This window comes from Mytilus galloprovincialis, chromosome 10 (assembly GCF_965363235.1).
Source record: "Mytilus galloprovincialis chromosome 10, xbMytGall1.hap1.1, whole genome shotgun sequence".
NCBI lineage: Eukaryota > Metazoa > Mollusca > Bivalvia > Mytilida > Mytilidae > Mytilus > Mytilus galloprovincialis.
The window spans coordinates 11,715,345-11,729,015 of NC_134847.1; the positions used below are offsets into that span (position 1 = coordinate 11,715,345).

Here is a 13,671-nt window from a genome sequence, read left to right on the forward strand (position 1 = left end):
ATTATTCTTGATTTTAATCGAAAGGAAAATTCCGAGATTACCGAACGGAATTTTACGTTGATCATGTGACAGTTCAAAATGGATAATGCATTGGCATTCACTTCATAAATTGTCGAAGCCTATATTAAGTTTTACCAAACAAATTGGGGTCGAAATGAATAATGTACATAATGTTGCAGCGACTGGGTTTAACCAGGTATCACAGGATGTGTTTTATATTTATGTAAAAAGTCTCCTTTACACATATTATCTAAAACATTAAGTTGGCACCAGTGTCAGTGACACAGGCACTTGTTTCTATCCATACGAAGGTCGACTATCCATATAAATAGAAGGTCGACTATCCATATAAATATTCTATTTATATGGATAGTCGACCTTCGTATGGATAGAAACAAGTGCCTGTGGTCAGTGATGCCGATGGATCACATTATTGATGGAACATTAAATGATCTTTACCCAATGAAAACCATTTTAACTGAACTTCAAAGTTACAGAAACAAATAAGTTTTAATATACAAATCAAGAACTGAAAAACTAACTCAGACATGTCAGAAATTGAGAATAATCTGAATTCAGACGAGGTGTGTTTGCAGGGTATCCTGATCGTTTGCCCTAATTACATGTTCGCCCTATGTTCGTTCGCACTGAGTTTGTTCGCCCTGATAATCTGTTAGCCCTGGGTTCAATCGCCTTATTTTCATTTATGGTATGTATATGTTACATTAATGAATGAAATATATATATATATTAACATGATTAAAATTTATGTACATGATGTATATATATCTATTAAAAGTTAAATACAGAATATTTGTCAAATTAAATAAAATTTTTGGCTGCATTGTTTCGCTTTATTTTATAATTACTTTTAATTACTGTTGATCGAATTTTGATTGCTGATTAGGTATATTAAATTTGAAATCTTTGATATCACTGATTTTTATATGAATTGTCTTTCATTTGTCTTTGATGGATAAATAATGAAAATAATATTTTTCTCTATAAAATAGTCAGCGGCTTGGATGGGTAATTACACCGATTTACAAATTGTTAGTCATATATGAAATATACAGAAACTTATAACCTAGTACCAGCTAGCTATAGACAACATAATACATCGTAAATATTCGGCGAAATTGTAGACTGACTTCAACATATTCAATTATATAAACACAACGCAACACTATACTAAAAAATAAAATCAGGGCAACCTGGTATTAGGGCCAACCCGAACTAGGGCAAACCAGAATCAGGGCGGACGAACCCGGATTCGTTTGCAGGATAAGATTTAGTCCAGATATAAATTATGACGTCTTGCAAGGGTATTTATATTTTTTTCTTGGACACCTTCCGTTGTTGGAGTCTACAGTATTTGGACTAAGTAAGCGCCACCTTTAAAGCATGCACCTCCATCACGTGAATCAAAACTAAGTCAAAATGTTATGATAGGGTGTTAATTTTACTAATTAACATGATTAAGCCTAACAATTACATGTACCAAAAAATATGCCTGTTAAGTGTTAACAACCCAACCATTTCAGTTTTTAGGAGCAAACTCTAACTTATTTTATTTCTATAGTAATGTGAAAAATTGATAAGCAAAAGCAAGGTAAAGTTGCAATAATAGAAATCAATTGCCAGATATATCCTTAAATGTTCACAAATTTATGTGAATATGACTGCTGTTTTATGGAAATTCAGGACTTGTGTGTGGAAATAGACACTTTGCCAATATTTTTTGCAACCGATATCAAAGAGAAATATTCTAATTCCAATCATTTAAGATAGAGGTAAAGTTTCCAGGGACAACTCATACTACAGCAAGACAGACTGCATGACTCATTTATAACCATGTCGCAAAAATAAAATGCAAAACTAAGTTGAAATGGAAATATCGACCTACCTACCCTATTTTTTAAAGAAATAACCGTATTAAACAGACATGAATAAGATGGTTGGATTTCCTGTTTGAATTGTTTTACACTAGTCATTTTGGGGCCTTTTATGTTTGCTGTTTGATGTTAGTCAAGGCTCTGTGTTGAAGGAAGTATTAACTTTTTACAAATTGTGACTTGGATGGAGAGTTGTCTCATCGGCACTCATACCACATCTTCTTATATCTATATAATTTTTTTTTACCAGTAATCTTGGACAAGTCTTCTGGATAGATCTCTGGTATTTCATATATAAATGTATTAAAGGTTCATGTGGACCCTTTTCGCTAAAATGGCTGTGGTTTCACCTCAAAATTAAATCTGGGTAAGGACAAATCTGTGTCTACATCTAGAAAATTCAAATGCATTTTACATTTTAGAAAATTTGTGTCGACAATAAAGACAACAACACTTGTCGACACATTCTATATTTTCAAGATGACTGTGAATACCTAACTGTATCCACTCGTTTTTACCTTACCTCACGATCACCACTTCAGGTGTTGGTTCACTCGTATTTTTATTATTTTTTAATTTTTTATTTTAGAAAATTGAAAGCTGAACTGAATTTTGCAGTGCTTCACAAGCAAAACATATTGCCTTGTACTTTATACAGACATGTTATCTAATAATAATAATAATGTGAAGCATATTAATTATAAATAATAAATTTATTATTGCAGGGCAATCATTATGACTCAAACAGACCATCATATACAGACCAAGCTATACGATATATAGTAGATGTACTGTCAGAGTTATCTCCCCTTAACAGGAAAGGTAAAAGTTTTACAATTAAGAATGAGAAAAAATAATACCACAGAAATGTTTAATCAGAGTTATGTACCCTTGACAATTGTAAATAAGAATGATAAAAAATATCAATAAATGTTTTAAAAAAGTTATATCCCCTAACAGCAAATAAAAATAAAATTGAGAATGGAAATGGGGAATATGTCAAAGAGACAACAACCTGACCATAGAGCAGACAACAGCTGAAGTCCACCAATGGGTCTTCAATGCAGCGAGAAACTCCCACACCCGGAAGAGGCCTTCAGCTGACCCCTCAACAAATATGTTACTAGTTCAGTGATAATGGATGTCATACTAAATTTGAATTATACACAAGAAACTAAAATTATAAATCATACAAAGGCCGGAGGCTCCTGACTTGGGACAGGCTGAATTATGCGGCAGGGTTAAACATGGTTTTTTGAGATCTCAATCCTCCCCCTATACTCCTAGCCAAGGTAGAAAAAACAAACGCACAACAATACGCATAGTAAAACTCAGTTTAAGAGACGTCTAAGTCCGATGTCAGAATAGATAACAAAATGACAACAATACATAAATTATGTATACATGTAGCCTAGTGACAAAAAAGAATGAGAACAGAGTTTTGTCCCCTTTGCAGAAAGGTCATACATTAAACAAATTGATATCAGGTAAATCATGTAAATAATCTGTTAGAATAATCTGACTTTATTAAAAAAAAATATAAAGAAACATCTCAGATCTGTCCTGTCTTTTTATTATACTTAATGATGATATTGTAAATATACAATTAAAAGGATTGAGATATACTTATCAGACAAATTATTTTCCATTGATAATAAAACTAATAGGTCTCAGTACAATAACATTTGCTTTTGAAGTTGTTTGATTATTGGTGTAAACTTAAACAACTTCAAAAAGGGGGTGGGGGTGGAGAATCATCCCCTGAAGTTTACTTTAAAGGAGGAGATTTCCTAGTAGAAAAAAATGCAATTTTCTTGCTTATTTCATTTCACTTCTAAAAGTTGCATGAAGGTTAAGGAAAAGTTATAACTTAAATTTAGAAGTATCAAAACAGTAATTAATAGATAAGCTGACACAATATGTCTAATATTTTGAATTATATATATTACTAGAACACACCCATGATATCGCGAGTTCGTGACTGAATTAAAGTATATACATGTAACTATTCGTATGCCTTAATTTAGTATTGGTATTGTCATCTGATAAAGTCATGCCGATTATAAGATGCACAGTTTTCTCTGCTTTTAAAATCTTTCTGTTTTAACCCGTCGACCTGGAGGAAAAAATTTGGAAAACAAAAGGGCCTGGAATGGAGTATTTTGTACTCAACAGTATACAGCAAAATTCTAAATACACCGTTTGGTGGTGCGCCTGTCAGATGCGTTATAGATAAGGAAATAGGTAACAGGTGAATATACTATTGGTATCGGTGTCAGACTCGACACGGAACTTCTTAATTATTGGCAATATTTATTAAGTGGAAAACAAATGGGCCTTGAGGGGTGTAATTTTTAATCAACACCATTGTACTATATTAGTTATATATAAAGTTGAATTCTTTGATTCATCGTTTGTACGTGATGACGGCTGACAAATTGGACCTTGTTATTTTAGTATTATAGATGTTAATTAACAATGAAGAGACAGTGATTCCCCAAACAAAGTATCAAAAAATGATCTTAAAGGAGTCAAAAAGTTAGATTTTTTTCCAAATAGGGGAGATTTAATTTTCTCTTCCGACAAAGGTTTTATGGGTTAGATTTTCTAATTTTTCTAATTTCTCCTCTAACTAAGGTCTTATGGGATAGATTTTCTAATTTTTATATTTTTCCTCCGACTAAGGTCTCAAGGGTTAGATTTTTATTTTTATATCTGGATAGTTGACAACTAACTCTGTTTTATGTACATTGTAAGCATGAATACATGTTCCTTGATGTATTTGCAGATCTCAAGTATGATGTGTTAGAACTTGGCGCAGGAACAGGAAAATTTACAGAGAAAATAACTTCATGTATATCTCAAGTAAGCTACATGTTTGATATGATATGTATGGAAGGACTGTAAAGTGTACATGTCCAACTGGCAGGTGTCATCTGACCTTGACCTCATTTTCATGGTTTTGTGGTTATAGTTAAGTTTTTGTGTTTTGGTCTTTTTTTCTTATTCTATATGTAATAGGTCTACTATAATTGGTGTATGGAATGATTGTCAGATGTACATGGCTAGCTGACAGGTGTCATCTGACCTTGACCTCATTTTCATGGTTCAGTGGTCAAAGTTAAGTTTTTGAGTTTTGGTCTATTTTTCTAATATTATATGCAATACATGTAGGTCAACTATATTTGGTGTATGGAAATATTTTATGATCTTTATGTCAGTCGCGCAGGTTTTATTTGACCTTGACCTCATTTTAACGGTTCATTGCTAAGTGTTAAGTATTTGTGTTTTGGTCTGTTTTTCTTAATTTATAAGCAATACATGTAGGTCACTATATTTGTTATATGGAAGAATTGTTAGCTGTACATGTCTGCCTGGCATGGTTCATCTGACCTTGACCTCATTTTCATGGTTCATTGATCCATGTTTAGTTTTCTTGGTTAATGTTGAGTTTATGTGACATTTGTAATAAAGTTTTATATTAAGGACTATCAACATAATATCAATGATAGTAAAGAAGGCGAGACATTTCAGCATGTGCACTCTTGTTGTAAATGAGTGTACTGAAATGAGTTACTGATTGAGTTTTCATTTGGTTCGATCCACAAGAAACAAAAGGATAGTTATATTTGTTTTGTGAATAGATACACGATCACTTATTTCACATCTTCATATTTTTGGCAGGCATTCCAACAATACTTATTTCCCAGTTTAAATTTCCATTTCAGTTAAAATGTTCTGTAGCTTTTGTGGAACAGTTCACATAATAACCTTGCTAGCTATATAATTTTTCACATAGATATAAGAAGATGTGGTATGAGTGCCAATGAGACAACTGTCCATCCAAGTAACAATTTATAAAATATAAAAAAGAAGATGTGGTATGATTGCCAAAGAGACAACTATCCACAAAAGACCAAAATAATACAGACATTAACAACTATAGGTCACCATACGGCCTTCAACAATGAGCAAAGCCCATACCGCATAGTCAGCTATAATAGGCCCTGATAAGACAATGTAAAACAATTCAAACGAGAAAAGTCTGCATTGTTGAAATCCAAGAGTAAGCACAAAATTTATTATCCAAAGGGACAATCAGTAATCACAAGTCAAACAAAACTGATAAAACCATGACTAAAATGAAGAAAAGACAAATAACAGTCAATAAAATGCATGTACTAGACAGACATACTAAAGACTGAGCACAAAAAGACCAAGGTTGATCTTAACACGAAAAATCAGATCTTGCTCCACATGTGGCACCAGTCATGTTGCTAAATTCTGTGATAAATCTCATTATAAGCAGAGTATCAACCAAAATATATATGGCAATAAAAATACAGAATTGACTACTAATTAAGTTTGATAACTATCATGATTTTTTTAAGAAAATAAATTATATGTTTTTATAAAAGTTTTTCCAAACTTGTTCTGAATCCCCTTTTTTGAGTTTTAAGTAAAATTGCATTACTTTATTACTATGATTTTTCATTAATAAATACTGTTTAAACTAACAGCAAATAGTGAGAACTTGTGCAGAACAAGCATGCTTTGATAAAAACTTAAGTTATATTTTTGTTTTTGTAGGATGTGAAATATTTAGCTTCAGAACCATCTGAGTCTTTCCTTGGTGTATTGAGGAATAAAGTTCCAAGTTTTGTGGATTGTGCTTCATGTACAGCTGATGCCTTACCTTTACCAAATAATTCTGTCAAGGTTTGTTTAACTTAGAAAATCATCTATGATCTTTTAGTCAAAGGGGAATAACTCAATTATTTTTCATTTTATGTACAATTTTAATTTGATTGATTGAATGATAGATTGTTTGTTAACATATAATGCCACTTGCAATGAAAAAAGTATTAATCTATCTAATACTAATGGTTCGTATATATTGCCAGATTTAATTGATGGAAAAAGTTGGATTTCCTAGTGAGAACCACTGACTTTCTTCAGGAAAACTAGGTGATCCTAGTCAATTAAAATAGGAATTGAAACATGACAAAAAAGTATAATCATAGATATAAGAAGATGTGGTATGAGTGCCAATAATAAAACTCTCCATCCAAGTCACAATTTGTAAAAGCAAACCAATGTAGGCCGAAGTACAGCCTTCAACATGGTGCCTTTGCTCACACTGAACAGCAAGCTATACAGGGCAAACAAAAACTGGTTTAAAACCATTCAAACAGGAAAATCAACTGCCTAATCTATATAAGAAAAAAGAGAAATGAGAAACACTTATTTATCAACAAACAACTACTGAACATCAGGTTCCTGACTTAGGGCAGGTGCAAACAAATGCAGAGGGTTTAAATGTTTCAATAGGTACATTACAGTTTCTGTGTTGATAAAGATTATCATTTGATTTCCAGTTAATTATTGCTGCACAGTGTTTCCATTGGTTTGCGAATCATGAAAATCTACAAGAACTGTACAGAGTGCTGGTACCTGGAGGACGGTTTGGTATGATCAAAGGGGAATAACTCAATTTTTCTTCTGTAGATTCATTTAGTTATCATGGTTATCAATTATCTCTGAATGACTTTGATTGAAGACAAATTGTATTTTCATGGATATTTGATTTCATGGTGTTGACAACATCTGCATAAAAGTCTATTAAAAATGTGTTCTTTGTTGAACATTTAAAGGAGTTCGCTTCTCAGTTTTAAAGTAATTAACTTTTCAAAACACTAGTTTATATTGATAGGGAATTAATAAAGGAATCCAAAGAGCAAAAAAAATATATAGGTCACCGTGTTTGTTTTCGAGATATTAGCCATTGAAATTTTGGCAGGAAAAAAATCTCTCGTGACTTTTCATTGCTTTATCATTGACAAGAAAATGTTTTGAAAAACTGATAAAAAGTAATTAAGATTTTACAAGACTTTTACAGACGGCTTATCATTATACATGTAAAAGATTTACAAAAAGAAAAATGGAGGTAGCCGGAGAAATTTTTTCAAGGCATTCAAATGGATTAAACCAGAGGATTCCGAATATCTGACAAAAAATCCAAAACATGACAAGCCAGCTTCTTTAATGAATTTGGGGTTCACTTTTATTCATGAAAATTGGTAACAAACAAATGATAATTATTTTACACTATATAGAACTATAACATGCCGTAGAGGGTTTAAAGGTGTTAAAACATATGCATGATGTTTTAGACTATTGGACTCTAGTTTACACTTGGAATCAGCTGTTTAAATGTAATTTGAAGCATGAAACCTAAAGAAAAACAATATAGCTGCAAATGTAATAATTTTTTTTTAAAAACATTGTTTTATTGTGAACACAATTTATATTTTCTTATATTATGCAAACTAATCACGAAATCAACCAATGATGTGTTTACAATACATTCATTGTGATTGATATATACTTATTATTATATAGAAATAAGAAGATGTGGTATCAGTGCCAATGAGACAACTCTCCATCCAAGTCACAATTTTGTAAAAATTAAACAATCATAGGTCAACGTACGGCCTTCAATACAGAGCCTTGGCCCACACCAAACAGCAAAATACAAAGTCATAAAGTCTGAATTGGAAACAAATTTATACAAGATAACAAATAAATCACACAAGCTCCCTAGAGTGCACTTAATTTTATTTTTACCATTTAATGTAAATTCAGAATTTTGTGTGTGCATTTATTATTGCAATTTTTTGAAGAATAGACGTGAAACATGCCATATTTAGTTGGTTCATTTAATTATATTAACATGTCCATTTTTACAGTGATGTTATGGAACAATAAAGACAGGAGTATCCCGTGGGTGAAGCCTATGGAAGATATCTTAACACAGTATTATGACGAAGACACCCCCAGGGCTGTTACTTATAAATGGAAACAAGTGATAGAAAGTTTCTCTGGATTTACATTAAAAAATCATCAGTTATTGCCTGGGATACAAATGAAGGTAGATTATAAAACCAGTTAGAAGGAAACTTCTCCTCATTAACTTTTTAGCTCACCTGGCCTGAAGATTTTGCAATTTCAAACATGAAACATCTTCAGGAAGACTTATTTTTAAACGACTGCAAAAATTGCAAAAATTTTAATCGTATATTGGTATGACATTGGCGTCGTCTTTGTCGTCCATCGTCTAAAGAAGTAGGGGTCAAAAGGGTCCAAAATTAAACTTAGCTTGATTTCAACAAAAAATGAATTATTGGGGTTCTTTGATATGCCAAATGTAACCATGTATTCAGATTTTTAAGTTTTGATCCTGTTTTCAAATTGGTCTACATTAAGGTCCAAAGGGTCCAAAATTAAACTTAGCTTGATTTTAACAAAATTGAATTCTTTGGGTTCTTTGATCTGCTGAATCTAAACATGTACTTAGATTTTTGATTATGGGCCCAGTTTTCAAGTTGGTCCAAATCTGGGTCTAGAATTATTATATTTAGTATTGTGCAGTAGCAAAAAATTTTGAATTGCACAGTATTCAGCAATAGCAAGAAATCTTCAATTGCACAGTATTGTGCAATAGCAAGAATTTTTGATTGCACAGTATTGCACAATTGCAAGAAATCTTCAATTATTGTGCAAGAGCAAGAAATCTTCAATTGCACAGTATTGTACAATAGCAAGAAATATCTAATCGCACAATATTGTGCAATAGCAAGAAATATCTAATCGCACAATATTGCGCAATAGCAAAAAATTTTCAATTGCACAGTTTTGTACAATAGCAAGAAATATTCAATTGCACAGTATTGTCAAAAATTAAACTTTGTTTGATTTCAACAAAAATTGAATATATGGGGTTCTTCAATATACTGAATCTAATCATGTATTTAGATTTTTAATATTTGGGCCCAGTTATCAAATTGGTCCACATTGAGGTCTAAAGGGTCTAAAATTGAACATTGTTTGATTTCATCAAAAATTGAATTCTTGGGGTTCTATGATATGCTGAATCTAACCATGTCTTTAGATTTTTGATATTGGACCATAATAGGTAAAGGTTTTTAATTTAAGTTTAAGTTCTTAGACCACATTCATTCTGTGTCAGAAACCTATGTTGTGTCAACTATTTAATCACAATCCAAATTCAGAGCTGTATCAAGCTTGAATGTTGTATCCATACTTGCCCCCATACTTGCCCCAACCACTGTGATTGTATAAAGCTGCGCCCTGCGGAGCATCTGGTTTTGTTTTCTTTTTATTGATTTTAAAATGAAATTCATGCATGGGGGGAAATTTTAACGATTTGATCTGAATTGCAACATTAGGAATTTTTTTGTGTACTATAAGTGAGTAAAAGAACATTTTTCAGTTTGGAGAAAAAAATAGTTTTTGAATTAATTTGAAATTTGAATTTAAATACAATTATTTATTTTCAGGGTGATAGAGATTTTGTTGTTGGACATTTTTCTTCAATCAGTGTTATATCCCGCTTATCTTCGGAAGAAAAACAAGAGGCCCTTACTAAATTCTACAATGTTCTAGGTAGTAGTGAGATGACCAAAGATTTGTCTGAAATACAGATTCCATTTCATACAGAAATTTATGATGTAGAAAAGATGGTGCTATAAAATTATAAATGAAAAGTTTATTTAAAGGAGTTAATTGAATCATTTTAAATTTAGATCTCATGTTATTATTAATTGATTAGAGAACTTAAATGTTACAAGTTTTGTTATCTTATTTGAGGACTTTTAAAATGTAACTATAATAGAAAGTTTTTTTGGATTCTTATATTGTCCCATTACATTTGATAACTGGTAAACTACTGTTGCCTAAATTCTCACATGTAAACAAAAATTCAAAGGGAAATCTAGAGACATCTTTTTTTATCATAACTTTGACACATAATTACACTATCAAATGACAATGTTGTCATTCCTGAAAATGTTTTTTTTTGAATTTCTAATGAAAATATCTTCTTGACTGAGGTGAAGGTCTAAAACTGTGTCTAGTTATTTGCAAAATAATTCAGTCCTAATGATCTTCTTACATCTGATAGAATTTGTTATTTGCTCACCAGAAAGTAATATGTTTACCCAATTACATGCTTTTCTTGATCAATGAGACTGACCTCTATTTAGTTAATTATACCTGTTAACTGACATGATTTAGGTGTAGACTACATGTATTTCAACACTTGTCCAAAGATTACAATCATAATGATCATTATAATCCACCTCAAATAGAATTTAATAAAAGATTGCTTGAAATATTTTATTCTAGATATTTTCTAATTCATATTTGGAGACAGTAGATTGATGATAGTTATAACCAGATAACTTGTTGAATATTGTTTTAATTATAAAATATCCTTCCAATAATTGATGACGATGTATACAGAGTATTGTGTTGTTTTCCTGATCTTGCTTACTATGGATTGATTTAATTTCATGTATATTATTTTTTGGGGTATTAAGGTGGTACCCAACACTTTCACTAAAATTAATTTGGCTTGTTTAATTTTCATAAAATTTTGACAAAGCATTTACTTTGACCCTTTGACAAAAATATAAAAAATTCAAAAAATTTGAACCAACCTTTTTATCAGAAAAATTACACTGGTTATAGAGCAATTTGACTAACACTTATTTTGATCATTGAGAAGCTTAATATTCCCTTAACAACACAACGTTATCAAAACGTTTAGGTGATTTTACAGAGTTATCTCCCTGTAGAGTTAGGAATTAAGAAGAAATTGTATTTTTGTGGATAAATGATTTCATGGTTTTGATAAAAGTCAAGCAAAAAAGAGTAAATCATTGAACATTGAAGTGTTTGGTTCACCTGTAGCAATGAAATTTATTTGTATCCCACATATCCTGAATGTTGTTTCTACTGAAAATGTTTTTTTACTTTTACAAACCAAGGGAGATGTTAAAGGGTTGGAACACATTTTCACCCTTTTTTCCCCCCTTTTATTAATTATGTGAATGTTTCATGGTGTTCCATGAGTTGGAACACCCCTTTTCAAAACAGCTGGAGATATGCCTGTTTCTTTATGATTTAACATGTCTAAAGGGATGAGCAAATTAATATGAGTGAATGAGATTTACATACAGTATTTGGTTTTTCAACTGTTTCTTTTTCATCATGATCAGAAATGTTTCCAATGATATTTTTACACATGCAACTATTATAAGTGACATACAAAGAGAACACTATTCCATTAAAATTGAAGGCTAATATCTGATTTTTTTTTACTAATTTCAAAATAAAAAATGGCAGTGTGATCAGAAGGCAGCTTTAGCCTGTGTTTAAATAAGTTGTCTCAGGTAAATTATAACACAGGGGAACAAATTAGGCATAGATTTTGTAAGAAAACATGATTTGAATCCTTGAAAAACTTATCTATCTACTATCTGTCAAATGGTTCATAAATTATTTTCATCTTGTAGTTACTGATTGATGTAGATTTGTTAAAAAATGAAATAGTGACAGTTTATTTTCTTGGTTGTTATTATGCAAAAGTGGTTTGTAATTTCTTGTTATAAATGTAGAATTAAAAATGAAGATTAACTGTCATTTTCTTGATGTGTTTTCCATGAAAAGCTAAGGATACCATATATTTTGAAACAAAAATACAGTGTTCTTATAAAGTATATATCCAATGTATGATTCTCAAAATCAGGTAAAGAAGATCAATTTAGCCAAAATTGTACGGTCTACTGATAAATGCATGTAGTATTAAAAGAAGTCAATGTTTAAGAGTATTTGCCAAGTGCAATAACTTTTATTCTGTTTGTCTAGTCTCAATTTTGTTTAATATCATTGTTTTTTAGTCACACTATTTAATGATTATGGAAGTTAGTTTTGCAAATGTGAGAAAATATATTTGAGAAAGTCAAACACAGGCTCAAAATTCCAATTTTGTTTTGCAGTACATGTATTTAGAATTTTCCTCAGAGTTCAGTTTTTTTTGTAATTTTACTTTATGCTGTGTTAACATAAAAGATTCTAATTAAAAAATAAGTATGTATGTGTTATAACTAACAAATGTCACATCGAATATTTGAATCCCATTTTGTAGTTTGAAAAGAGATTTGTCCAATTGAATAAAGAAGTTATGGAAGGTGAAACTCCATAAAAAGTTGCACTATCAAAGTAGAGCATAATGTTTATTGACGTTTATTAACTGTGACATTTAATTGAAAAAGAGAAAAAAATGGAAATACAAGACAATTTAATGTTGACAAATTTTAAGGTTGGTTACTCTAAACACCTGTTGTTTATTACACAGTTGAAAATTTTAATTAACTTTCCAGCAAAAATTCTTTTGCTTAAATGAAAGTTGTATGTTATTTGAAATGTTAATCAGTTGATATTTATTGTATTATTGATGTTTTTAACATTTATACATATTCAGTAATGTAAAATAAAACAAATTATCATGTTGATAAAATTGTTTCATTCAAGATTTCCATTTGTATTGTATCATTGTAAGCAATAGCGAGCGGTATATATTTGTAATGTTATTTCCCTTCTGTTTGTTCCCAACAACCTTGCAAGACCCTTTAGGGTAATCAAGGTTGTAAAAAAAAAACTCATCCTCGTTCTGTTTGTCTCCTTTAAGTGAGCTTTTCCCATCACTTGGCCTCCGTCGTCGTCCGGCGTCCGGCGTTAACTTTTAAAAATCTTCTCCTCTGAAACTACTGGGCCAAATTTAACCAAACTTGGCCACAATCATCATTGGGGTATTAAGTTTAAAAAATTGTGTCTCGTGACCCGGCATACCAGCCAAGATGGCCGCCATGGCTAAAAATAGAACATAGGGGTAAAATGCAGTGTTTGGCTT

General features: G+C 31.1%; 1 protein-coding gene across 1 annotated transcript; it reads left to right on the forward strand.

The window, feature by feature from the left end:
- Positions 1-52: 52 nt before the first annotated feature.
- On the forward strand, positions 53-13,286 carry LOC143049848 (uncharacterized). The gene is made up of 7 exons (XM_076223595.1): positions 53-196; positions 2,621-2,717; positions 4,684-4,760; positions 6,486-6,614; positions 7,274-7,364; positions 8,645-8,826; positions 10,256-13,286. Exons 1-7 carry the CDS (start codon positions 86-88, stop codon positions 10,445-10,447), a joined length of 879 nt encoding a protein of 292 aa, XP_076079710.1. The 5' UTR covers positions 53-85; the 3' UTR covers positions 10,448-13,286.
- The last annotated feature ends 385 nt before the right edge of the window (positions 13,287-13,671 follow it).